This window comes from Bufo bufo, chromosome 11 (assembly GCF_905171765.1).
Source record: "Bufo bufo chromosome 11, aBufBuf1.1, whole genome shotgun sequence".
Taxonomy (NCBI): Eukaryota; Metazoa; Chordata; class Amphibia; order Anura; family Bufonidae; genus Bufo; species Bufo bufo.
In genome coordinates this window covers 97,854,324-97,882,140 of record NC_053399.1, presented here as the reverse complement: position 1 = coordinate 97,882,140, position 27,817 = coordinate 97,854,324, and the positions used below count along the sequence as shown (strand labels likewise).

The following is a 27,817-nucleotide window of genomic DNA, read 5'->3' as shown; positions in this document are numbered from 1 at the left end:
AAATAGTGCCACACAGCATCCAGATAATGTCACACAGTATCCAGATAAATAGTGCCACACAGCACCCAGATAATGTCACACAGTATCCAGATAAATAGTGCCACACAGCACCCAGATAATGTCACACAGTATCCAGATAAACAGTGCCACACAGCACCCAGATAATGTCACACAGTATCCAGATAAATAGTGCCACACAGCACCCAGATAATGTCACACAGTGTCCAGATAAACAGTGCCACACAGCATTCAGATGTCACACAGTGTCCAGATAAATAGTGCCACACAGCATCCAGATAATGTCACACAGTATCCAGATAATGTTGGTGTCCAGATAAATAGTGCCATACTGCATCCAGATAATGTCACACAGTGTCCAGATAAATAGTGCCACACAGCATCCAGATAACGTTACACAGTGTCTAGATAAATAGTGCCACACAGCATCCAGATAATGTCACACAGTATCCAGATAAATAGTGCCACACAGCATCCAGATAAATAGTGCCACACAGCATCCAGATAAATAGTGCCACACAGCATCCAGATAAATAGTGCCACACAGCATCCAGATAATGTCACACAGTATCCAGATAAACAGTGCCACACAGCACCCAGATAATGTCACACAGTGTCCAGATAAACAGTGCCACACAGCATTCAGATGTCACACAGTGTCCAGATAAATAGTGCCACACAGCATCCAGATAATGTCACACAGTATCCAGATAATGTTGGTGTCCAGATAAATAGTGCCATACTGCATCCAGATAATGTCACACAGTGTCCAGATAAATAGTGCCACACAGCATCCAGATAACGTTACACAGTGTCCAGATAAATAGTGTCACACAACATCCAGATAATGTCACACAGTATCCAGATAAATAGTGCCACACAGCATCCAGATAAATAGTGCCACACAGCATCCAGATAAATAGTGCCACACAGCATCCAGATAAATAGTGCCACACAGCATCCAGATAAATAGTGCCACACAGCATCCAGATAAATAGTGCCACACAGCATCCAGATAAATAGTGCCACACAGCATCCAGATAATGTCACACTGTGTCCAGATAATGTCAGTGTCCAGATGAATAGTGCCACAGTATGCAAATGTCACACAGTGTCCAGATAAACAGTGTTACACAGAGCCCAGATAAAAACCTCATCTGATCTGTTTATTTTTGACTTTCAGACTGGGTAATACTTCAGGTGCCTTCATACATTTACGAAGGAGACAAGTTGCTTTTAAATTGTCGAGGTTGGGATTCATGGTTTTCAAATCAAGTGACAATTTACAAGGATGATCACATAATAGGAACCATGGGTTATTATATGGATGGAACAAGAAGTGGAATATATAAATGTAAAAAGACACGAATATTGTCTGTTTATACATCGAAAGAAACGTATCTTATTGTCAACGGTAAAGAATACTGATAAAATCTAAATACTGTATAACTGATAATATGGTGGCAAAGGTTATCTATCACTTCTATCTATCTATGTATCTATCTATTTATCTATCTATCTCCTATCTATCTAATATCTATCTCTCTCATATATATCTATCTATCTATCTATCTTATATCTATCTACAGTATCTATCTATCTATCTCATATCTATCTATCACCAATTTTAACTAATTTCTTTTACAGAACTGTTCTCAGTCCCAATTTTACAGCTGAAACAACCATTAGTAGCAGAAGGTGATGAAATGACACTTACATGTCACACAACTCTTGCTCCTCGAAAAAGGAACACAAAACTGCAGTTTGCCTTCTACAGAAATGAACAGAGACTACAGGAATTCAGTGCAGATAGTGAATACAGCGTCTCATCTGCAAAGCTTGAGCATTCTGGGAAATACTTCTGTGAAGCGAGAGCATTACTTAGTGCTGTGACGAAAAAGAGTGACGTCGTAAACATCCAAATAGAAGGTAGGTATTATAACTCAGCAGAGGGTGGCCATGAACAACGTGCATGAGAAGGCGACTGTACAGATGTCACAGTGCTGCCCTCTACTGGCCAAATTGTTGTTACACATTGCATTTCTAAATATCATCTGCCATGACTTCACTATAATCTGTAGTTTGACCAGAAAATGGTAAGAAGTAGCAAATCTGAAAATTCCTTGGGCTATGGAATATTTTATAGTAATTGTTCTCATTCTTACCTAGAGATATTCAAGACCCCAGTGATACAGGTGTTCCCATCATCCACTGTAAGTAGAGGAGAACAGGTGGTACTACGGTGTGTAACCGCTTCTCCAACTGGGAACCATATCCTCTACAGCTTCTTCAAAGACTCACAGATTGTACGTGATTACACTACGAATAACACTTATCTCATCCCTCGAGCCGGAGACGACCACAGTGGAAATTATCGATGCTCCAGTAAACCTGCGAATAATAAGGTTATAAAGTACAGCAAGGACCTCAATATCATGGTAGTAGGTGAGTAGTCATACAATATAAAATAAGCTCCAAAATAAATCACACAATGCCATACAGTAACGGAACTAGTGATTACAAGAGAACCCTTAAGATGGCCACCAGTCCCTGGGGTAGATGGCCTGATGAACAAGTGACGAAAGTCTGAAGGAGCTGTTATCCATATTCATTCGCGTGCTACTACACATTATAATTTATGTTTGTGTCCTCTCTGCAGTTTTAGGCCAGCCTCGCTTCATGCTGGTACCAGATAAGGTGGTGATCGGCGATGAGATTACCCTTCGTTGTGAGGCCTCCAAGAGTTTACACTACAGGTTCTATAACAACGGGACAATATTAGGAAATGTTACAGTTTCCCAAAAGAAATCTGCGGAAATTAGATGGATCATAAAGTCAGCAACCATGACTGGACCCTACTATTGTGAGTCTCGAAATTCTATTTCACCGACGATACTGCGAAGTGAGACAGTAAATTTGTTTATTCTGGGTGAGTACTCGCTTCATTTTATGTCATTTAAGAAATATTGTAGGGAAATCAACACTAAAGAGCAACATTTTGGTAAATTTTGTGAACATTTGGTTCTTTTGAAGAGGTTCTTTGGTCAAGAAAATCAAATTTTATTTGCTCCTAACACTGCATATTTCTGCCCCCAATTCATGTCCGTGCTTTCCTTCCCTGTCTGGACATTTGGGATCTTTACAGGATGTTTACATCCAGCACTTCCTGTTTTCTTCAGCTTCCTGCTTTTTATCTAACCCCTCCCAGCATGCTTTGCAGTGTGATGTGTCACAGTGCTGGCCCCGCCCTCCACACTGTTCAGTCTGCAGTAGGCACGCCCCCTACACCTCCTCCGGCCATGTTAGTACACCCAAGCATTAACCCTGCTAATCTCGTGCTTGTGAGATGCTGACAGTCCACAGGAGCTTCCCTCACCATCTCCAGAGGGCACTAAACAGCCTGAATCAGCAAACACATCTGTATCTAATCCTATCGTGTGAGATACAGTCTGCTGAGCCTATAATATAGCCTGCCGTGTATGATACTGACTGCCTGCTGAGCTGCGGAACTAATCTTATCTTGCATAATACTTGTGTATCTAAGCCTGTCATGTCCGATACAGTCTAATATGCCTCTGTATCACAGTCTACTGATTCTGTATTAAATCTTCTTCTGTGTGATACTGTCTGCTGAGCTATGTACCTAATCCTATCCTGTGTGATACTGTGTATCTAATCCTACACTGTGTGATACAGGCTGCTGAGCTGTGTATCTAATCCTATCCTGTGTGATACTGTCTGCTGAGCTGTGTATCTAATCCTATCCTGTGTGATACTGACTGCTGAGCTGTGTACCTAATCCTATAATGTGTGATACTGACTGCTGAGCTGTGTATCTAATCCTATCCTGTGTGATACAGGCTGCTGAGCTGTGTATCTAATCCTATCCTGTGTGATACTGTCTGCTGAGCTGTGTATCTAATCCTATCCTGTGTGATACTGACTGCTGAGCTGTGTACCTAATCCTATAATGTGTGATACTGACTGCTGAGCTGTGTATCTAATCCTATCCTGTGTGATACTGTCTGCTGAGCTGTGTATCTAATCCTATCCTGTGTGATACTGTCTACTAAGCTGTGTATATAATTACATCATGTGTGATACTGTCTACTATACTGTGTATCTAATCATATCCTGTGTGATACTGTCTACTATACTGTGTATCTAATCCTATCCTGTGTGATACTGTCTGCTGAGCTGTGTATCTAATCCTATCATGTGTGATACTGTCTGCTGAGCTGTGTATCTAATCCTATCCTGTGTGATACTGTCTGCTGAGCTGTGTATCTAATCCTATCATGTGTGATACTGACTGCTGAGCTGTGTATCTAATCCTATCCTGTGTGATACTGTCTACTATACTGTGTATCTAATCCTATCCTGTGTGATACTGTCTACTATACTGTGTATCTAATCCTATCCTGTGTGATACTGTCTGCTGAGCTGTGTATCTAATCCTATCATGTGTGATACAGTCTGCTAAGCTGTGTATCTAATCCTGTCCTGTGTGATACTGTCTGCTGAGCTGTGTATCTAATCCTATCCTGTGTGATACTGTCTACTATACTGTGTATCTAATCCTATCCTGTGTGATACTGTCTGCAGAGCTGTGTATCTAATCCTATCATGTGTGATACAGTCTGCTAAGCTGTGTATCTAATCCTATCCTGTGTGATACTGTCTACTGAGCTGTGTATCTAATCCTATCATGTGTGATACTGTCTGCTGAGCTGTGTATCTAATCCTATCCTGGGTGATACTGTCTGCTGAACTGTGTATCTAATCCTATCATGTGTGATACAGGCTGCTGAGCTGTGTATCTAATCCTATCCTGTGTGATACTGTCTACTGAGCTGTGTATCTAATCCTATCCTGTGTGATACTGTCTGCTGAGCTGTGTATCTAATCCTATCCTGTGTAATACTGTCTGCTGAGCTGTGTATCTAATCCTATCCTGTGTGATACTGTCTGCTGAGCTGTGTATCTAAGCCTATCCTGTGTGATACTGTCTGCTGAGCTGTGTATCTAATCCTATCCTGTGTGATACTGTCTACTATACTGTGTATCTAATCCTATCCTGTGTGATACTGTCTGCTGAGCTGTGTATCTAATCCTATCATGTGTGATACAGTCTGCTAAGCTGTGTATCTAATCCTGTCCTGTGTGATACTGTCTGCTGAGCTGTGTATCTAATCCTATCCTGTGTGATACTGTCTACTATACTGTGTATCTAATCCTATCCTGTGTGATACTGTCTGCTGAGCTGTGTATCTAATCCTATCCTGTGTGATACTGTCTGCTGAGCTGTGTATCTAATCCTGTCCTGTGTGATACTGTCTGCTGAGCTGTGTATCTAATCCTATCCTGTCTGATACTGTCTGCTGAGCTGTGTATCTAATCCTGTCCTGTCTGATACTGTATGCTGTGTCTCTGTATCTAATCCTATCCTGTCTGATACTGTATGCTGTGTCTCTGTATCTAACTCTATCTTGTGCGATACTGTCTGCACAACCTGTAACATAGCCAGACAAGTGATACTGTATCTAAGTATGCAAGTGTTTTTCTTTATTTTTCTGCAAACATTCCACTAGTGCTGGTGAAGGGGGACACAGTATATATATGTGTACACGTATAGTGACTAGTGCTGGTGAAGGGTGACACAGGATATATGTGTACACGTATAGTGACTAGTGCTGGTGAAGGGGGACACGGTATATATGTATAGACGTATAGTGACTAGTGCTGGTGAAGGGGGACACAGTATATATGTGTACACGTATAGTGACTAGTGCTGGTGAAGGGTGACACAGTATATATGTGTACACATATAGTGACTAGTGCTGGTGAAGGGGGACACAGTATATATGTGTACACGTATAGTGACGAGTGCTGGTGAAGGGGGACAGTATATATGTGTACACATATAGTGACTAGTGCTGGTGAAGGGGGACACAGTATATATGTGTACACGTATAGTGACTAATGCTGGTGAAGGGGGACACAGTATATATGTGTACACGTATAGTGACGAGTGCTGGTGAAGGGGGACACATGATATATGTGTACACGTATAGTGACTAGTGCTGGTGAAGGGTGACACAGTATATATGTGTACACGTATAGTGACTAGTGCTGGTGAAGGGTGACAGTATATATGTGTACACGTATAGTGACTAGTGCTGGTGAAGGGTGACACAGTATATATGTGTACACGTATAGTGACTAGTGCTGGTGAAGGGTGACACAGTATATATGTGTACACGTATAGTGACTAGTGCTGGTGAAGGGGGACACAGTATATATGTGTACACATATAGTGACTAGTGCTGGTGAAGGGGGACACAGTATATATGTGTACACGTATAGTGACTAGTGCTGGTGAAGGGGGACACAGTATATATGTGTATACGTATAGTGACTAGTGCTGGTGAAGGGGGACACAGTATATATGTGTACACGTATAGTGACTAGTGCTGGTGAAGGGTGACACAGTATATATGTGTACACGTATAGTGACTAGTGCTGGTGAAGGGTGACACAGTATATATGTGTACACGTATAGTGACTAGTGCTGGTGAAGAGGGACACAGTATATATGTGTACACGTATAGTGACTAGTGCTGGTGAAGGGGGACACAGTATATATGTGTACACGTATAGTGACTAGTGCTGGTGAAGGGTGACACAGTATATATGTGTACACGTATAGTGACTAGTGCTGGTGAAGGGTGACACAGTATATATGTGTAGACGTATAGTGACTAGTGCTGGTGAAGAGGGACACAGTATATATGTGTACACGTATAGTGACTAGTGCTGGTGAAGGGGGACACGGTATATATGTGTACACTGTATCTAAGTATGCAAGTGTTTTTCTTTATTTTTCTGCAAACATTCCACTAGTGCTGGTGAAGGGGGACACAGTATATATGTGTAGACGTATAGTGACTAATGCTGGTGAAGGGGGACACAGTATATATGTGTACACGTATAGTGACTAGTGCTGGTGAAGGGGGACAGTATATATGTGTACACATATAGTGACTAGTGCTGGTGAAGGGGGACACAGTATATATGTGTACACGTATAGTGACTAATGCTGGTGAAGGGTGACACAGTATATATGTGTACACGTATAGTGACTAGTGCTGGTGAAGGGGGACACAGTATATATGTGTACACGTATAGTGACTAGTGCTGGTGAAGGGGGACACAGTATATATGTGTACACGTATAGTGACTAGTGCTGGTGAAGGGGGAAACGGTATATATGTGTACACGTATAGTGACTAGTGCTGGTGAAGGGGGACACAGGATATATATGTGTAGACGTATAGTGACTAGTGCTGGTGAAGGGGGACACAGTATATATGTGTACACGTATAGTGACTAGTGCTGGTGAAGGGGGACACAGTATATATATGTGTACACGTATAGTGACTAGTGCTGGTGAAGGGTGACACAGGATATATGTGTACACGTATAGTGACTAGTGCTGGTGAAGGGGGACACGGTATATATGTATAGACGTATAGTGACTAGTGCTGGTGAAGGGGGACACAGTATATATGTGTACACGTATAGTGACTAGTGCTGGTGAAGGGTGACACAGTATATATGTGTACACATATAGTGACTAGTGCTGGTGAAGGGGGACACAGTATATATGTGTACACGTATAGTGACGAGTGCTGGTGAAGGGGGACAGTATATATGTGTACACATATAGTGACTAGTGCTGGTGAAGGGGGACACAGTATATATGTGTACACGTATAGTGACTAATGCTGGTGAAGGGTGACACAGTATATATGTGTACACATATAGTGACTAGTGCTGGTGAAGGGGGACACAGTATATATGTGTACACGTATAGTGACTAATGCTGGTGAAGGGGGACACAGTATATATGTGTACACGTATAGTGACTAGTGCTGGTGAAGGGTGACACAGTATATATGTGTACACGTATAGTGACTAGTGCTGGTGAAGGGGGACACAGTATATATGTGTACACGTATAGTGACTAGTGCTGGTGAAGGGGGACACAGTATATATGTGTACACGTATAGTGACTAGTGCTGGTGAAGGGGGACACAGTATATATGTGTACACGTATAGTGACTAGTGCTGGTGAAGGGGGACACAGTATATATGTGTACACGTATAGTGACTAGTGCTGGTGAAGGGGGACACAGTATATATGTGTACACGTATAGTGACTAGTGCTGGTGAAGGGTGACACAGTATATATGTGTACACGTATAGTGACTAGTGCTGGTGAAGGGTGACACAGTATATATGTGTAGACGTATAGTGACTAGTGCTGGTGAAGAGGGACACAGTATATATGTGTACACGTATAGTGACTAGTGCTGGTGAAGGGGGACACAGTATATATGTGTACACGTATAGTGACTAGTGCTGGTGAAGGGTGACACAGTATATATGTGTACACGTATAGTGACTAGTGCTGGTGAAGGGTGACACAGTATATATGTGTAGACGTATAGTGACTAGTGCTGGTGAAGGGGGACACAGTATATATGTGTACACGTATAGTGACTAGTGCTGGTGAAGGGGGACACGGTATATATGTGTACACTGTATCTAAGTATGCAAGTGTTTTTCTTTATTTTTCTGCAAACATTCCACTAGTGCTGGTGAAGGGGGACACAGTATATATGTGTAGACGTATAGTGACTAATGCTGGTGAAGGGGGACACAGTATATATGTGTACACGTATAGTGACTAGTGCTGGTGAAGGGGGACAGTATATATGTGTACACATATAGTGACTAGTGCTGGTGAAGGGGGACACAGTATATATGTGTACACGTATAGTGACTAATGCTGGTGAAGGGTGACACAGTATATATGTGTACACGTATAGTGACTAGTGCTGGTGAAGGGGGACACAGTATATATGTGTACACGTATAGTGACTAGTGCTGGTGAAGGGGGACACAGTATATATGTGTACACGTATAGTGACTAGTGCTGGTGAAGGGGGAAACGGTATATATGTGTACACGTATAGTGACTAGTGCTGGTGAAGGGGGACACAGGATATATATGTGTAGACGTATAGTGACTAGTGCTGGTGAAGGGGGACACAGTATATATGTGTACACGTATAGTGACTAGTGCTGGTGAAGGGGGACACAGTATATATGTGTACACGTATAGTGACTAGTGCTGGTGAAGGGTGACAGTATATATGTGTACACGTATAGTGACTAGTGCTGGTGAAGGGTGACACAGTATATATGTGTAGACGTATAGTGACTAGTGCTGGTGAAGGGGGACACAGTATATATGTGTACACGTATAGTGACTAGTGCTGGTGAAGGGGGACACGGTATATATGTGTACACGTATAGTGACTAGTGCTGGTGAAGGGGGACACAGTATATATGTGTACACGTATAGTGACTAGTGCTGGTGAAGGGGGACACAGTATATATGTGTACACGTATAGTGACTAGTGCTGGTGAAGGGTGACACAGGATATATGTGTACACGTATAGTGACGAGTGCTGGTGAAGGGGGACACAGGATATATATGTGTACACGTATAGTGACTAGTGCTGGTGAAGGGTGACAGTATATATGTGTACACGTATAGTGACTAGTGCTGGTGAAGGGGGACACAGTATATATGTGTACACGTATAGTGACTAGTGCTGGTGAAGGGGGACACAGTATATATATGTGTACACGTATAGTGACTAGTGCTGGTGAAGGGTGACAGTATATATGTGTACACGTATAGTGACTAGTGCTGGTGAAGGGGGACACAGTATATATGTGTACACGTATAGTGACTAGTGCTGGTGAAGGGGGACACAGTATATATGTGTACACGTATAGTGACTAGTGCTGGTGAAGGGGGACACAGTATATATGTGTACACGTATAGTGACTAGTGCTGGTGAAGGGGGACACAGTATATATGTGTACACGTATAGTGACGAGTGCTGGTGAAGGGGGACACAGTATATATGTGTACACGTATAGTGACTAGTGCTGGTGAAGGGGGACACAGTATATATGTGTAGACGTATAGTGACTAGTGCTGGTGAAGGGTGACAGTATATATGTGTACACGTATAGTGACTAGTGCTGGTGAAGGGGGACACAGTATATATGTGTAGACGTATAGTGACTAGTGCTGGTGAAGGGTGACACAGTATATATGTGTACACGTATAGTGACTAGTGCTGGTGAAGGGGGACACAGTATATATATGTGTACACGTATAGTGACTAGTGCTGGTGAAGGGGGACACAGTATATATGTGTACACGTATAGTGACTAGTGCTGGTGAAGGGGGAAACGGTATATATGTGTACACGTATAGTGACTAGTGCTGGTGAAGGGGGACACAGGATATATATGTGTAGACGTATAGTGACTAGTGCTGGTGAAGGGGGACACAGTATATATGTGTACACGTATAGTGACTAGTGCTGGTGAAGGGGGACACAGTATATATATGTGTACACGTATAGTGACTAGTGCTGGTGAAGGGTGACACAGGATATATGTGTACACGTATAGTGACTAGTGCTGGTGAAGGGGGACACGGTATATATGTATAGACGTATAGTGACTAGTGCTGGTGAAGGGGGACACAGTATATATGTGTACACGTATAGTGACTAGTGCTGGTGAAGGGTGACACAGTATATATGTGTACACATATAGTGACTAGTGCTGGTGAAGGGGGACACAGTATATATGTGTACACGTATAGTGACGAGTGCTGGTGAAGGGGGACAGTATATATGTGTACACATATAGTGACTAGTGCTGGTGAAGGGGGACACAGTATATATGTGTACACGTATAGTGACTAATGCTGGTGAAGGGTGACACAGTATATATGTGTACACATATAGTGACTAGTGCTGGTGAAGGGGGACACAGTATATATGTGTACACGTATAGTGACTAATGCTGGTGAAGGGGGACACAGTATATATGTGTACACGTATAGTGACTAGTGCTGGTGAAGGGTGACACAGTATATATGTGTACACGTATAGTGACTAGTGCTGGTGAAGGGGGACACAGTATATATGTGTACACGTATAGTGACTAGTGCTGGTGAAGGGGGACACAGTATATATGTGTACACATATAGTGACTAGTGCTGGTGAAGGGGGACACAGTATATATGTGTACACGTATAGTGACTAGTGCTGGTGAAGGGGGACACAGTATATATGTGTACACGTATAGTGACTAGTGCTGGTGAAGGGGGACACAGTATATATGTGTACACGTATAGTGACTAGTGCTGGTGAAGGGTGACACAGTATATATGTGTACACGTATAGTGACTAGTGCTGGTGAAGGGTGACACAGTATATATGTGTAGACGTATAGTGACTAGTGCTGGTGAAGAGGGACACAGTATATATGTGTACACGTATAGTGACTAGTGCTGGTGAAGGGGGACACAGTATATATGTGTACACGTATAGTGACTAGTGCTGGTGAAGGGTGACACAGTATATATGTGTACACGTATAGTGACTAGTGCTGGTGAAGGGTGACACAGTATATATGTGTAGACGTATAGTGACTAGTGCTGGTGAAGAGGGACACAGTATATATGTGTACACGTATAGTGACTAGTGCTGGTGAAGGGGGACACGGTATATATGTGTACACTGTATCTAAGTATGCAAGTGTTTTTCTTTATTTTTCTGCAAACATTCCACTAGTGCTGGTGAAGGGGGACACAGTATATATGTGTAGACGTATAGTGACTAATGCTGGTGAAGAGGGACACAGTATATATGTGTACACGTATAGTGACTAGTGCTGGTGAAGGGGGACAGTATATATGTGTACACATATAGTGACTAGTGCTGGTGAAGGGGGACACAGTATATATGTGTACACGTATAGTGACTAATGCTGGTGAAGGGTGACACAGTATATATGTGTACACGTATAGTGACTAGTGCTGGTGAAGGGGGACACAGTATATATGTGTACACGTATAGTGACTAGTGCTGGTGAAGGGGGACACAGTATATATGTGTACACGTATAGTGACTAGTGCTGGTGAAGGGGGAAACGGTATATATGTGTACACGTATAGTGACTAGTGCTGGTGAAGGGGGACACAGGATATATATGTGTAGACGTATAGTGACTAGTGCTGGTGAAGGGGGACACAGTATATATGTGTACACGTATAGTGACTAGTGCTGGTGAAGGGGGACACAGTATATATATGTGTACACGTATAGTGACTAGTGCTGGTGAAGGGTGACACAGGATATATGTGTACACGTATAGTGACTAGTGCTGGTGAAGGGGGACACGGTATATATGTATAGACGTATAGACGTATAGTGACTAGTGCTGGTGAAGGGGGACACAGTATATATGTGTACACGTATAGTGACTAGTGCTGGTGAAGGGTGACACAGTATATATGTGTACACATATAGTGACTAGTGCTGGTGAAGGGGGACACAGTATATATGTGTACACGTATAGTGACGAGTGCTGGTGAAGGGGGACAGTATATATGTGTACACATATAGTGACTAGTGCTGGTGAAGGGGGACACAGTATATATGTGTACACGTATAGTGACTAATGCTGGTGAAGGGTGACACAGTATATATGTGTACACATATAGTGACTAGTGCTGGTGAAGGGGGACACAGTATATATGTGTACACGTATAGTGACTAATGCTGGTGAAGGGGGACACAGTATATATGTGTACACGTATAGTGACTAGTGCTGGTGAAGGGTGACACAGTATATATGTGTACACGTATAGTGACTAGTGCTGGTGAAGGGGGACACAGTATATATGTGTACACGTATAGTGACTAGTGCTGGTGAAGGGGGACACAGTATATATGTGTACACATATAGTGACTAGTGCTGGTGAAGGGGGACACAGTATATATGTGTACACGTATAGTGACTAGTGCTGGTGAAGGGGGACACAGTATATATGTGTACACGTATAGTGACTAGTGCTGGTGAAGGGGGACACAGTATATATGTGTACACGTATAGTGACTAGTGCTGGTGAAGGGTGACACAGTATATATGTGTACACGTATAGTGACTAGTGCTGGTGAAGGGTGACACAGTATATATGTGTAGACGTATAGTGACTAGTGCTGGTGAAGAGGGACACAGTATATATGTGTACACGTATAGTGACTAGTGCTGGTGAAGGGGGACACAGTATATATGTGTACACGTATAGTGACTAGTGCTGGTGAAGGGTGACACAGTATATATGTGTACACGTATAGTGACTAGTGCTGGTGAAGGGTGACACAGTATATATGTGTAGACGTATAGTGACTAGTGCTGGTGAAGAGGGACACAGTATATATGTGTACACGTATAGTGACTAGTGCTGGTGAAGGGGGACACGGTATATATGTGTACACTGTATCTAAGTATGCAAGTGTTTTTCTTTATTTTTCTGCAAACATTCCACTAGTGCTGGTGAAGGGGGACACAGTATATATGTGTAGACGTATAGTGACTAATGCTGGTGAAGGGGGACACAGTATATATGTGTACACGTATAGTGACTAGTGCTGGTGAAGGGGGACAGTATATATGTGTACACATATAGTGACTAGTGCTGGTGAAGGGGGACACAGTATATATGTGTACACGTATAGTGACTAATGCTGGTGAAGGGTGACACAGTATATATGTGTACACGTATAGTGACTAGTGCTGGTGAAGGGGGACACAGTATATATGTGTACACGTATAGTGACTAGTGCTGGTGAAGGGGGACACAGTATATATGTGTACACGTATAGTGACTAGTGCTGGTGAAGGGGGAAACGGTATATATGTGTACACGTATAGTGACTAGTGCTGGTGAAGGGGGACACAGGATATATATGTGTAGACGTATAGTGACTAGTGCTGGTGAAGGGGGACACAGTATATATGTGTACACGTATAGTGACTAGTGCTGGTGAAGGGGGACACAGTATATATGTGTACACGTATAGTGACTAGTGCTGGTGAAGGGTGACAGTATATATGTGTACACGTATAGTGACTAGTGCTGGTGAAGGGTGACACAGTATATATGTGTAGACGTATAGTGACTAGTGCTGGTGAAGGGGGACACAGTATATATGTGTACACGTATAGTGACTAGTGCTGGTGAAGGGGGACACGGTATATATGTGTACACGTATAGTGACTAGTGCTGGTGAAGGGGGACACAGTATATATGTGTACACGTATAGTGACTAGTGCTGGTGAAGGGGGACACAGTATATATGTGTACACGTATAGTGACTAGTGCTGGTGAAGGGTGACACAGGATATATGTGTACACGTATAGTGACGAGTGCTGGTGAAGGGGGACACAGGATATATATGTGTACACGTATAGTGACTAGTGCTGGTGAAGGGTGACAGTATATATGTGTACACGTATAGTGACTAGTGCTGGTGAAGGGGGACACAGTATATATGTGTACACGTATAGTGACTAGTGCTGGTGAAGGGGGACACAGTATATATATGTGTACACGTATAGTGACTAGTGCTGGTGAAGGGTGACAGTATATATGTGTACACGTATAGTGACTAGTGCTGGTGAAGGGGGACACAGTATATATGTGTACACGTATAGTGACTAGTGCTGGTGAAGGGGGACACAGTATATATGTGTACACGTATAGTGACTAGTGCTGGTGAAGGGGGACACAGTATATATGTGTACACGTATAGTGACTAGTGCTGGTGAAGGGGGACACAGTATATATGTGTACACGTATAGTGACGAGTGCTGGTGAAGGGGGACACAGTATATATGTGTACACGTATAGTGACTAGTGCTGGTGAAGGGGGACACAGTATATATGTGTAGACGTATAGTGACTAGTGCTGGTGAAGGGTGACAGTATATATGTGTACACGTATAGTGACTAGTGCTGGTGAAGGGGGACACAGTATATATGTGTAGACGTATAGTGACTAGTGCTGGTGAAGGGTGACAGTATATATGTGTACACGTATAGTGACTAGTGCTGGTGAAGGGGGACACAGTATATATGTGTACACGTATAGTGACTAGTGCTGGTGAAGGGGGACACAGTATATATGTGTACACGTATAGTGACGAGTGCTGGTGAAGGGGGACACAGGATATATATGTGTACACGTATAGTGACTAGTGCTGGTGAAGGGGGACACAGTATATATGTGTACACGTATAGTGACTAGTGCTGGTGAAGGGGGACACAGTATATATGTGTACACGTATAGTGACGAGTGCTGGTGAAGGGGGACACAGGATATATGTGTACACGTATAGTGACTAGTGCTGGTGAAGGGGGACACAGTATATATGTGTACACGTATAGTGACTAGTGCTGGTGAAGGGTGACACAGTATATATGTGTACACGTATAGTGACTAGTGCTGGTGAAGGGGGACACAGTATATATATGTGTACACGTATAGTGACTAGTGCTGGTGAAGGGTGACAGTATATATGTGTACACGTATAGTGACTAGTGCTGGTGAAGGGTGACAGTATATATGTGTACACGTATAGTGACTAGTGCTGGTGAAGGGGGACACAGTATATATGTGTACACGTATAGTGACTAGTGCTGGTGAAGGGGGACACAGTATATATGTGTACACGTATAGTGACTAGTGCTGGTGAAGGGGGACACAGTATATATGTGTAGACGTATAGTGACTAGTGCTGGTGAAGGGTGACAGTATATATGTGTACACGTATAGTGACTAGTGCTGGTGAAGGGGGACACAGTATATATGTGTACACGTATAGTGACTAGTGCTGGTGAAGGGTGACACAGTATATATGTGTAGACGTATAGTGACTAGTGCTGGTGAAGGGGGACACAGTATATATGTGTACACGTATAGTGACTAGTGCTGGTGAAGGGTGACAGTATATATGTGTACACGTATAGTGACTAGTGCTGGTGAAGGGTGACACAGTATATATATGTGTACACGTATAGTGACTAGTGCTGGTGAAGGGTGACACAGTATATATGTGTACACGTATAGTGACTAGTGCTGGTGAAGGGTGACACAGTATATATATGTGTACACGTATAGTGACTAGTGCTGGTGAAGGGTGACACAGTATATATATGTGTACACGTATAGTGACGAGTGCTGGTGAAGGGGGACACAGGATATATGTGTACACGTATAGTGAGTAGTGCTGGTGAAGGGTGACACAGTATATATGTGTACACGTATAGTGAGTAGTGCTGGTGAAGGGGGACACAGGATATATATGTGTAGACGTATAGTGACTAGTGCTGGTGAAGGGGGACACAGTATATATGTGTACACGTATAGTGACTAATGCTGGTGAAGGGTGACACAGTATATATGTGTACACGTATAGTGACTAGTGCTGGTGAAGGGTGACACAGTATATATGTGTACACGTATAGTGACTAGTGCTGGTGAAGGGGGACACAGTATATATATGTGTACACGTATAGTGACTAGTGCTGGTGAAGGGGGACACAGTATATATATGTGTACACGTATAGTGAGATTTGCTTCCTAATTATACTCATAGGGTATTTTATTAACCCCTGCACATGACAAATGGGGCTGTGCGACTTTTTGGGGACTGCACCAGTGCCACCTACTGATGTGGTCTGAAAATGTGGCCAGGATTGCAGAGCATTTCACTTTGGTCTCACATTCATGAAGTGCAACATTTTTTAAAACTCACAACTCCACGGCAGGCATCCCCATGGCATACTTTCACTGAAATAAGCGCAACCACATTACACGTGTGCCATTCTTACATATTTGCCGCATGTGCACATAGCAATGCAGTCTATAAACCCTACAATGATAATTCCCGCACAGACGCCTACACTCAGATCACACAGTGAGAGACTCCTTTCTGTCTCCCAAGCTCCTTCTGGCTGCTCCACACCCATCTTTAATGGATGGCACACCTGGGGCTTGATTGCACCCCTCTGACGGTGTAAGACCTGGCCTGTAGTCCTGGACTAAGGTCCCCACCCTTCTCTGTCCCCCCTCCTGCTACCAGATCCTTGACCCTGGTCTTCCAGAAGACCGGCACTGAGGAAATCATCTGTTACATGGTGGAACACCAGTTCTGCTTCCTGAAATAGAAGGATAAGGGGGTATTCACACGACCGCATGTATTTCACGGTCCGCAAAAAAAACACGGATGATGTCCGTGTGCATTCCGTATTTTGAGGAACAGAACAGCTGGCCCCTAATAGAACAGTCCTATCCTTGTCCGTAATGTGGATAATAATAGGAATTTCTTTTTGTGGAATGGACATACATGGAGTAACTTCCGTTTTTTTTTGCGGACCCATTAAAATGAATGGTTCCGTATACGGTCTGCAAAAAAAAAGGAATGGACGTGGAAATTAAATACATTCTTGTGCATTAGCCCTAAAGGGGTGTAAATACACAGCTGTATCCATTTTGTGGTCCGCAAATACAGATTCTGGCAGCGCACATTCTGCGTTTCCCCTCCTGCAGGTCCCCCACTATGTAATAAATGCTTATTCTAAGGTTACTTTCACACTAGCGTTTAAGTTTTCCGGTATTGAGTTCCGTCATGGGGGCTCAATACCAGAAAAAACGCTTCAGTTTTGTCCCCATTCATTGTCAATGGTGACAAAACTGAGCTAAACAGAACGGAGAGCTCTAAAATGCATTCCGTTTAGTTGCGTTCCAAGACCGGAGAGCAAACCGCAACATGTTGTAGTTTGCTTTCCATCCTGGGATGCGAAGCAAGACGGATCCGTCATGACCCCCAATGCAAGTCAATGGGGACGGATCCGTTTTTTCTGCCACAATAGAAAACGGATCCATCCCCCATTGACTTTCAATGGAGTTAATGACGGATCCGTCTTGGCAATTTTAAAGATAATACAACCGGATCCGTTCATAACGGATGCAGGCGGTTGTATTATCAGTAATGGAAGGAAGCGCTGCCGGATCCAGCAAATACGCTAGTGTGAAAGTACCCTTATCCTCAAAATGAGTAAGAATAGGACATGTTCTATCTTTTTTGTGGGGCCGTGGAACGGATATACGAATGTGGAAGGCACATGGCGTGCTGTCTGCATCTTTAGTGGCCAGATCGAAATTAATGGTTCCGCATCCGATCTGCAAACAATGCGGATCGCAGGCGCAATACATCTTCTAAACAGTAGTATACTATATCTAAATATATATTAAAAAAAAATATATAGCATGGCTGTAATAGCTGATCCGGGACGGCTCTTACTGGGCGTAGTCAAAGTGCTGGGTGGGTGACTACTCCCCACGTTCCAGGCCGGGTTTTGCCAGGCATAAAACTAGCCAGCACTGCCAGGTGGAGAGGATTACCTCTGTCTGACAGTGGAGCTCCGGAGGTCTGTGTGCTGGGATCTGGGGCCTGTGCTGGGCTGGAGAGCAGAGACCCATCTGTCAGGGGAACAGGCCGCCTAAAGCCTGTATTTGAACTTTCTGAGGCAAAACTGCCACCAAGGTGACTTTTGTTTTATTAAATTGCCATTGGGTGTGAAGTAACACCAACACTGCAAAAGTGATGTTTTGTTTTTGGCATCATGTGGGAATAAACACTGAAGTTTAAATTACGAACTTGTATTTTGCCTCTGTACTGCGCCCGCTTATCCTAACTACCAGAGCGAATCCCCACAATACATATATAGATAGTAATATGTATTTCTATAGTTGTAAGTCCCCATTCACATCGCAGCTTTGGACAAGGGAGTTTTGTAATGGACTGCACTCCAAAAAGCTGCCAGCTATGGCAGGCCGCGCAGCTATAAACCACCGACCTCACGAATGACCGCGTGACCCGCCGCTGACAAAAATGGGAGGCAGAGTCCACACAGTCGCCAATGCAGAATCAGCAAAAAAAATTACAATGTCAAAAGCTACCACGTCTAAAGATATACTGTATGTACATCCAGTGTTCCAGATCTTTCAGTTTATTTAGATATTTATATGCGGTACATTTTATTATATAATTCCACATTATATATTTAGGCTTTTATATATATATATATATATATATATATATATATATATATATATATATATATATTCAACTTGCTTTTTATTTTATTTAGAATTGCATTTTACTTACTATATAGATTATATATGAATATAGGGGGTCATTTACTATTCTGAAATACACCTAAATTAGCCGCTATCTGCGACTTCTCCCTGCTCACGCCAGGTCTAAGATTGTGGCGTGGCGGGGAAAGGCCGGCAGGTGTCTGACATTTAGAACTGGCGGTGTATGCGCCGAAGTTATGGAGAGGTCGGCGCCTCTTCTTAACGTCGGCAGATCCACTGCCAGCGCAGGGGCTTTATTAAGACCGGCGTCTAAAACAACGGTCTTAATAAATGTGCCCAATAGATAGAGAGAGCTAGAGGGCGCTGCTATCTACATACACACATTTATTTATATATATATATATATATATATATATATATATATATAACCGATAAAGTAGCCTGCCCCCAATATTTCCAAATCAAACTACCTAATAGTAACTCAGTCTTACTTGTCCATAGCAACCAATCAAAGCTCAGCTTTCATTTTTTCAGAGCCCTGTAGGAATTGAAAGCTGAGCTCTGATTGGTTGCTATGGACAACTAAGACTGATTTACTATTAGGTAGTTTGATTTGGAGATATCTTTCGTCGGCCACCCTGTATATATATTATTTATATATACTATACACTGGAATCCCAGATGACAGGCTTCTCTGCAGCAGTAAGAGGAGGTCAGTGGTGACGCTCGTCTCACTGCACAGAGTCCAGACGCATGCGCAGCACTAGGATTGTATTGAGCATGTGTCAGCAGGGAAACACAACCTTCCAAGTAGCAGCAGTCCGCTCCGTCGTCTGCTGAGGCCTGGAAGAGACCTTCTGGACGGAACGTCACAGGAAGAAGCAGGAGGTTACATGACAGGACTGCAGACGGTAAGTATTACACTCTCATTCTTCCTTCCATAGGTTAGGTTAAGTGGCTCCTTTTTGGGTTTGGGCTGGAAAACGCCTTTAATTTAATTTTATGAGAAATGAGTGACTTGACAATTTTTTTTCTTTTTGGACTGAACAGACCCAGTGGCAAATGTCTCGATTCATATGGAGAAATCAGATGAAGATTTTGTATTTGGTGAGCCTATAACTCTTTCCTGCTCCAGTCAACGCGGCACCTCTCCATCATTTCTTTGGCTCCACAATGAGACTGTAATTGAACAAGGGTCTAAGTTCTACCAGCTTATAGACAATCAGAAACGTCTCCATATAGACTCTCTACAGATCCACCATAGTGGAACCTATCGATGTGTTGCGAGGAATAAACTACCACCTGACAGAACCTTCTCTGTCCGGAGTGCCCCCAGGGTCATCAGTGTGTTGGAGCCAAGAGAATCCGGTGAGATTATTTGTGACAAACAATGGCTTCTCTAATAAATAAAAAAGTTAAATGAAGATGATTGGATGGATGTGGCTGGTATTTGTCATTGTGCTGGGACTTCCTGCTGAGAGAAGGAATAGGGAGAGCTGTCTCATTCAGTTACTTGGTATTGGCTTGTAAAAAAGGAATCTCATAAAAGTCTGAACAAAACTGATAAGGGTATCACCAAGGAGAAACGAGCGAGGCAGTAGAAGTTTAATACATTTTATGTAATCAGCATTCAAAGTAGTTTTTGACTTTTGATAACTTTTCAATATGACTTGACAGATTCTATAAATTAATCCCTGAACTTCTATTTCAGAAATTCTTCTTTTGAGAGAAAGCCGTGTCCCGCTTATTGTCCTGGGGGTGCTGCTGCTGTTGACTATTCCCATGGGTGTCCTGAGCTTTATGTATAGACAGAAAATGGCTTCATTATTCAGAAGATGTGCCTTGCAACGACCCAAAACAGGTAATATTAAAAACATTGTAGATATTTTAAATCTCTTTTTTACATTTTTTCAATTATGATTTATTTTTCCTTTTTTTAGAGAGAACTATAGTCCAGTCTAGGTAAGTGGACATTGTTTGCTTCATATGGACCTGCAGCATGGAAATTTATAGATGATTATTCAATTCTGCTGAAAGTAACTACGAATGTGTGACTACAGTATATTATTACTTTCTTATTGCTCTTGTGTTATAAAGAATTGCACAGGACCCAGCAAATGACGGTCTAGAAGGTTCAGGCCAGGGAGACTACAGTAACGGTAAGAGTCCACATATTTGCTGTCAATCTTTTCCAGTCCTTACTTTTATATGTTGTCACTCAAGAAGTAGAACTTCAAGTGTTTCAACCTAAACCAAGGCAAAGAGTCCAAGGAAGCGTTCCGTTCTTCAACTTTATCCTTCTAATGGGGTAATTACCTTTCCCGGTCAGATTCCCTTACGAGCCCCAGAATAGTCACTGGCTGGCTGCTGTAGCACTACTATCAAAGTCACAAAGGACATAGCATTAGGTTCAGAGGGGTAATGACAGAATAGACAACTGGATCCTAGCAGGTGTGCCAAGAGACAGAGAGGAGCCATATTTAGGACCACCAGAAATACAAGCACAAGCTTAAGGGCTCTATCACACGAGCGGATCACGTGCGTCGAATCCGCTGCGTGAAAGAGATCCAAGCCCCGTTCCGGACAGCAGAGACCTGGAGCATTAACATGATTGAGGATATATATTTGGGCCTTGCCAATGGTATGTGGCTCAGGAAGCACAAGAAGCAGAGGGCCACAGGAGGGAAGCAAAGCAGAGGGCCACAGGAGGGAAGCAGAGATACTGCATGCTGAAGCAAACTGGTAGCAGGTAATAGCCTAATTATTGACCACCAAATTGACCTGTACTTTTAATAGTGCACTTTGTTCCTCATTGTGTTTTACTGTTTTTTGCCCCCTTTAACAGCTTCCACCTGACCCTGAGATGCTGTTTTTTAATGTCCAGGAAATTACAATTACAAAGTCTTTTCTATTGTTCTTCCGTATCACAAGTACAATATGTTAACACATATTGTCTTCTTTTCAGTCCCTCCCAGGGGCCATGTTGTATGTGAAGACGTATGTTATGCCCATATTGATATTAACCAGGCAAAAGAAGGTAAGTCACGAGATTTGTGTTTGCTGTATTTGCTTTAATGTGTAAGTGCACCTGTAAAACATTAGTCACTGTAAAATATCAATATATTCCAAAATTATTAAAAGAAAGGTAGGTTTACACTGTTAACATTAGGCATTTTCTAGCGCTAACAATTCTTGATGATTTCATAGTCTTACTGCTGTAACTGTGAAGAATCCCTCCATTTACATGTTATTATTAAATCTAATTCTTCCCCTAGCTTCTCCACACTGGAACAAAGGGAACGTGAGTATTTACAATATTTACAAGACTGGTGATGTAATAAGAAGGTTTATTCCACTGAAATAGAATATTTTGCAATAGTGGAAGTGTGACTTTCTCCCACCACCTTCACTTGATGTTTTCTGGATTACATCATTACCACTTACTTTATATTTTTTTTACAAATAGTAGACCAGTATCTGCTGTGAGATGGACCTTTCATACCACTATAGGACCTTGGACATGGAACCATCATTTGTACCTACAGAAATGTCCTTCTTTACATTTTGACTTGGCTCAATATGTCCCCAGCTTTATGGCGTGAGAAAACTTTTCTTTTGTAAAAGCTGGTCATCTCACACTACTCATCTCTAGACATCTCGAGCCAAGAGGGAACATAAGGAAGGATGCATCTATATCTAATAAGGGACAAGGTGGTCCTCTACACCTAACAAAGCCTATAGTTTCCACCTTGTCCAGCCACCAACTTGGGGCATCTCTAATGGACCTTTCCACTAGAGCAATAGATAACATTTCAGTCTATTGGTCCAGGACGATGTCTTCATATGTTCATGTCAAGATTTGTGGTGGTATTTGACCTTGGAATTTAAACCAGATGACTTTGTCAAATCTTTCATAACTTTATGGGTCCCGTCAACACTATATAAACAAAAAAAATATCTGGAATCTGTGAAGCCATGATAAAATCTTTTATGGCCAATGCAAAACAAGTAGATTAAAGTTTAATTCCACCTTCTTCCCTTCAGGAAGAATTATCGGTTACATATTCGGCTGTCAAATCTTCTCAGTCATCAACAGATCCACGATCAACCCAAGAGATATCTGGCTGTACTGGTCTCTACCAGAACTTTAATGCGACAAGACTTCAGTACTGATGACCCAAAACACTTTGCATTAAAAATGTGGCACCATGTTTGGTTGAAAAATGGTTCCAGTGACATGCACCATGCGTAATTTTACTTTGTGATATTTGGAAAAGAATCAAAGTCACGTGAGACAAATCAACTAGTAACAGTTGCCCCAAAGCTATCATGGACTAGCACAATTTTTGGAGAAAAGCTACAGGTGTACACATATAGCAGCCATAACGTGATGGAAGAATGTGAATTCTACCTATAATTGGTGATTAATGTTTTCTATAGAACCATGTTTTGTAAAAATGTTGTCCTATTTGAGCCATAATAACATCTTTGCGTAATTTGCGTCATTCTTTTGAAGCTTCATAACATTTTATCGTTGATACTGTAAGTAAATTACTTGTATATTCCGAATTTTCGGGAATCCGCCCAAATGATACTGATTGATGCTATGAAATAAATGTTTTTGTTGTTCTATAGATTATTATATAGTTGATATTTACTGATATCTATAGTATCTTCCAACTTTTATCATCAAAAATGCATAGCCGGCCTTAAGGTGTTCCTTCCCGGCAAGCGCCTGCTCGTCTATGAAGGGGACCGCTGTATTTACACGCACTATTGTAACGCTACCAAACCACAGGGGAAAACACGTGAGGCTGACGGACCGATGGGTGTAATAGTTCATGTACTCACGGTTAGCAGAAGCCTCCCTGGGCCGGCGTACAGCGGATGGGAAGACAGCACGAAATCCTCCGGGGCACTCTCGGTTGCGGGTTACACCACAATGAAGGAAGTTGAGGTGCCTTTGATGGTAATGAGTGTTAGGTGCTTTTGCGGCTGGGCCCCTGGTTCGTGACGCCAGCACCATTAGGTGCAAATGTTGAGATTAGTAGTAAGAATGAGGAGTCTATGGAAAGTTGGTACAGTTCTTCAATAGAAAGCTTTTTGTATAGCATAAGCAATAATAAGTTCAATTGTACTCTTATTATCAGGTAGTGGCAGTTGCCAATGGAGGGATTCTTCTAATGCTGATACCTTGCAGGCAAGGATCCTGGTGGTAATCCTAAGTTCACTCTGGCACTAAAGATGCTATTAACTATTTATTTAGGAGTTATCCTTTAAGGGCGTTCCCCTCACGGCAGGCAAACACATCTGCTTCATTATTTGGCAGGAAACTCTTCTAGAAAGGTTTTTGGTTTTCACTACTACCTGGAAGGTTTAGTTAGTGATAAAGACAATTCTATGCATCAATTATCCATTCGTGTCCAGACACTCGGAAAGCTACTCCTGGTCACTTGTGCTGATGAGGTCCATAAGCTATAGTTAGCTGATACCCTCGCTAGGCCCTCTGCATCTCGGTCTATAGACTTACTGTCTGTATATCTTCTCCAGGCTTGATCAGGGCCCAGAGGAAAGGCACACAGCTACATGGTGACTTTAATCTGTTTCTTCTCCTCCTCTCACCATCTACTAACTTTCTGACTACATTCTGCTAGACCCCCCCCCCCCCCCCACTTTATATACTATGTGGTGCCAGCACCACCTAGGGGCGAATGGATGTAAATGAACTTGCCAGCCAAATAATAGAGAATATCATACACACATACTGTATGTGGGACGCTGCACTATGGGGAGGAGACATTGCTAATGCCATGGCTCGTCACCATACACAATCATTATTTGCCGGCAGCAGAGACTGTGTAGACACCACAATCTGCTGCCAGAAAACAATTATTTTGGTGACTGCTCAAACGATCATATTAGTTGATTAACAATCAAATAATCGGCAGCACCTTTATACCAGCAGATTAGAGACAGAGATTATCTGGCCGATGTGAAGGGGCCTTTGCTCATTACGTCCTGTGGCAATATGTTCTCACCATAAGGTGACAGTTTATGTAAGTCTCGGGGGTTTTTTTTTTTCCTTGAGGAGAGCATATAACCTAGAGGGAGTCTTATAAGTCGTCACGCAGTGCTGTCATTCTCTTGATTTGCATATCATTTTTAAAGAACCTCCACTAGATGGCACTGCAGAGTCAGCCCTCTTTCTCTTAGAAGTGTGCTAATCTGCATGTCAATGGGAAAAATGCATCATGAAATATAATGTTGGTGATGACCTTAACTGCATGAGAAAAAAGGGGCATTACTGAGAGCAAACGTATTGTACAGTGGCGTAGCTATCAGGGAAGCGACTGCTTCGGGGCCTGAGGTCAGAAGGGGCCCCAGTGCAGTACTGAATGTTTTCATTAGATCTAATGCCCCTACTCACAACTGCTGCACTTTATAGAAGCAGATGCCAGGGATGAAGCTCAGGTCCTTACTCAGTGAGGAGCAGATACAGTATAATTGCCGTCTTCTCCTCCTCCTATGGCCGTTCTCAGGCTGGGATCCGCCGTACTGGCACACCACCTGCCAGTACCGCTTTCTGTTTTCTATTGGCTGGCAGCTCACTATGACATCAGCTGCCAGCCAATAGCAGAACTTTATGGGATCAAGCCCCACCCACCAGTGTGAAGCTACGGTAGAGCAGGCTGCCCCAGCACACAGAGCTCTACAATGCCTGCCCCCCATGTGTCTTTTTCTCTGACCCCCCATAGTATGTTACTGATTAACGCCTCATTAGTTTTCTACAGGAAAGGTAAGTGTCTGTGTGTAGAAATAGGTATATAACTACTTGTATGTTCATGTGTGTGTATATATACAGTCACCTAAAGAATTATTAGTGCCCCCATACTAATACGGTGTTGGACCCCCTTTTGCCTTCAGAACTGCCTTAATTCTACTTGGCTACTTGATTCCACAAGGTGCTGATAGCATTCTTTAGAAATGTTGGCCCATATTGATAGGATAGCATCTTGCAGTTGATGGAGATTTGAGGGATGCACATCCAGGGCACGAAGCTCCCGTTCCACCACATCCCAAAGATGCTCTATTGGGTTGAGATCTGGTGACTGTGGGGCCATTTTAGTACAGTGAACTCATTGTCATGTTCAAGAAACCAATTTGAAATGATTCGAGCTTTGTGACATGGTGCATTATCCTGCTGGAAGTAGCCATCAGAGGATGGGTACATGGTGGTCATGAAGGGATGGACATGGTCAGAAACAATGCTCAGGTAGCCCGTGGCATTTAAACGATGGCCAATTGGCACTAAGGGGACTAAAGTGTGCCCAGAAAACATCCCCCACACCATTACACCACCACCACCAGCCTGCACAGTGGTAACAAGGCATGATGGACACATGTTCTCATTCTGTTTACGCCAAATTCGGACTCTACCATTTGAATGTCTCAACAGAATTCGAGACTCATCAGACCAGGCAACATTTTTCCAGTCTTCAACAGTCCAATTTTGGTGAGCTTGTGCAAATTGTAGCCTCTTTTTCCTTTTTGTAGTGGAGATGAGTGGTACCCGGTGGGGTCTTCTGCTGTTGTAGCCCACCTTTCTTTCCCATTCTGACATTCAGTTTGGAGTTCAGGAGATTGTCTTGACCAGGACCACAACCCTACATACATTGAAGCAACTGCCATGTGATTGGTTGACTAGATAATCGCATTAATGAGAAATAGAACAGGTGTTCCTAATAATTCTTTAGGTGAGTGTATATATATATATATATATATATATATATATATATATATATATATATACACACACACACAGTACAGACCATATACACACAGTACAGTACAAAGGTGAACGGATGGACTCTACATGCCTGGTTCCCACCGTGAAGCATGGAGGAGGAGGTGTGATGGTGTGGGGGGGCTTTGCTGGTGACACTGTTGGGGATTTATTCAAAATTGAAGGCATACTGAACCAGCATGGCTACCACAGCATCTTGCAGCGGCATGCTATTCCATCCGGTTTGCGTTTAGTTGGACCATCATTTATTTTTCAACAGGATAATGACCCCAAACACACCTCCAGGCTGTGTAAGGGCTATTTGACCATGAAGGAGAGTGATGGGGTGCTGCGCCAGATGACCTGGCCTCCACAGTCACCGGACCTGAACCCAATCGAGCAGAGTGAAGGCAAAAGGGCCAACAAGTGCTAAGCATCTCTGGGAACTCCTTCAAGACTGTTGGAAGACCATTTCAGGTGACTACCTCTTGAAGCTCATCAAGAGAATGCCAAGAGTGTGCAAAGCAGTAATCAAAGCAAAAGGTGGCTACTTTGAAGAACCTAGAATATGACATATTTTCAGTTGTTTCACACTTGTTTGTTATGTATATAATTCCACATGTGTTAATTCATAGTTTTGATGCCTTCATAGTCATGAAAATAAAGAAAACTCTTTGAATGAGAAGATGTGTCCAAACTTTTGGTCTGTACTGTATATATACACACACACACACACACACACACACACAGAGCAGTGTATTGATGTGAGACATACAAGGTATAATACTATAGATGCATTGTTTACAGAAATATGTGGTCAGTTATACATTATGGTCACTGTGTGTGTGAGGTACATGAGGTATTAGTCACAGTATCTGTCTGAAGTATTATACATGAGT

At 42.7% G+C, this 27,817-nt stretch overlaps 1 protein-coding gene across 1 annotated transcript in view; it reads left to right on the top strand.

Moving 5' to 3' along the window:
- The window catches only part of LOC120981576 (Fc receptor-like protein 5), a 62,460-nt gene that overhangs the window by 6,061 nt on the left and 28,582 nt on the right, over positions 1-27,817 (top strand). Inside the window, exons 4-14 of the mRNA XM_040411114.1 lie at positions 1,202-1,432; positions 1,666-1,947; positions 2,188-2,463; positions 2,678-2,947; positions 20,186-20,503; positions 20,847-20,996; positions 21,076-21,097; positions 21,233-21,294; positions 22,101-22,172; positions 22,411-22,436; positions 23,180-23,305. Of these exons, the coding sequence (XP_040267048.1) occupies positions 1,202-1,432; positions 1,666-1,947; positions 2,188-2,463; positions 2,678-2,947; positions 20,186-20,503; positions 20,847-20,996; positions 21,076-21,097; positions 21,233-21,294; positions 22,101-22,172; positions 22,411-22,436; positions 23,180-23,305 (1,835 nt within the window). The remainder of the gene's footprint in view (positions 1-1,201; positions 1,433-1,665; positions 1,948-2,187; positions 2,464-2,677; positions 2,948-20,185; positions 20,504-20,846; positions 20,997-21,075; positions 21,098-21,232; positions 21,295-22,100; positions 22,173-22,410; positions 22,437-23,179; positions 23,306-27,817) is intronic.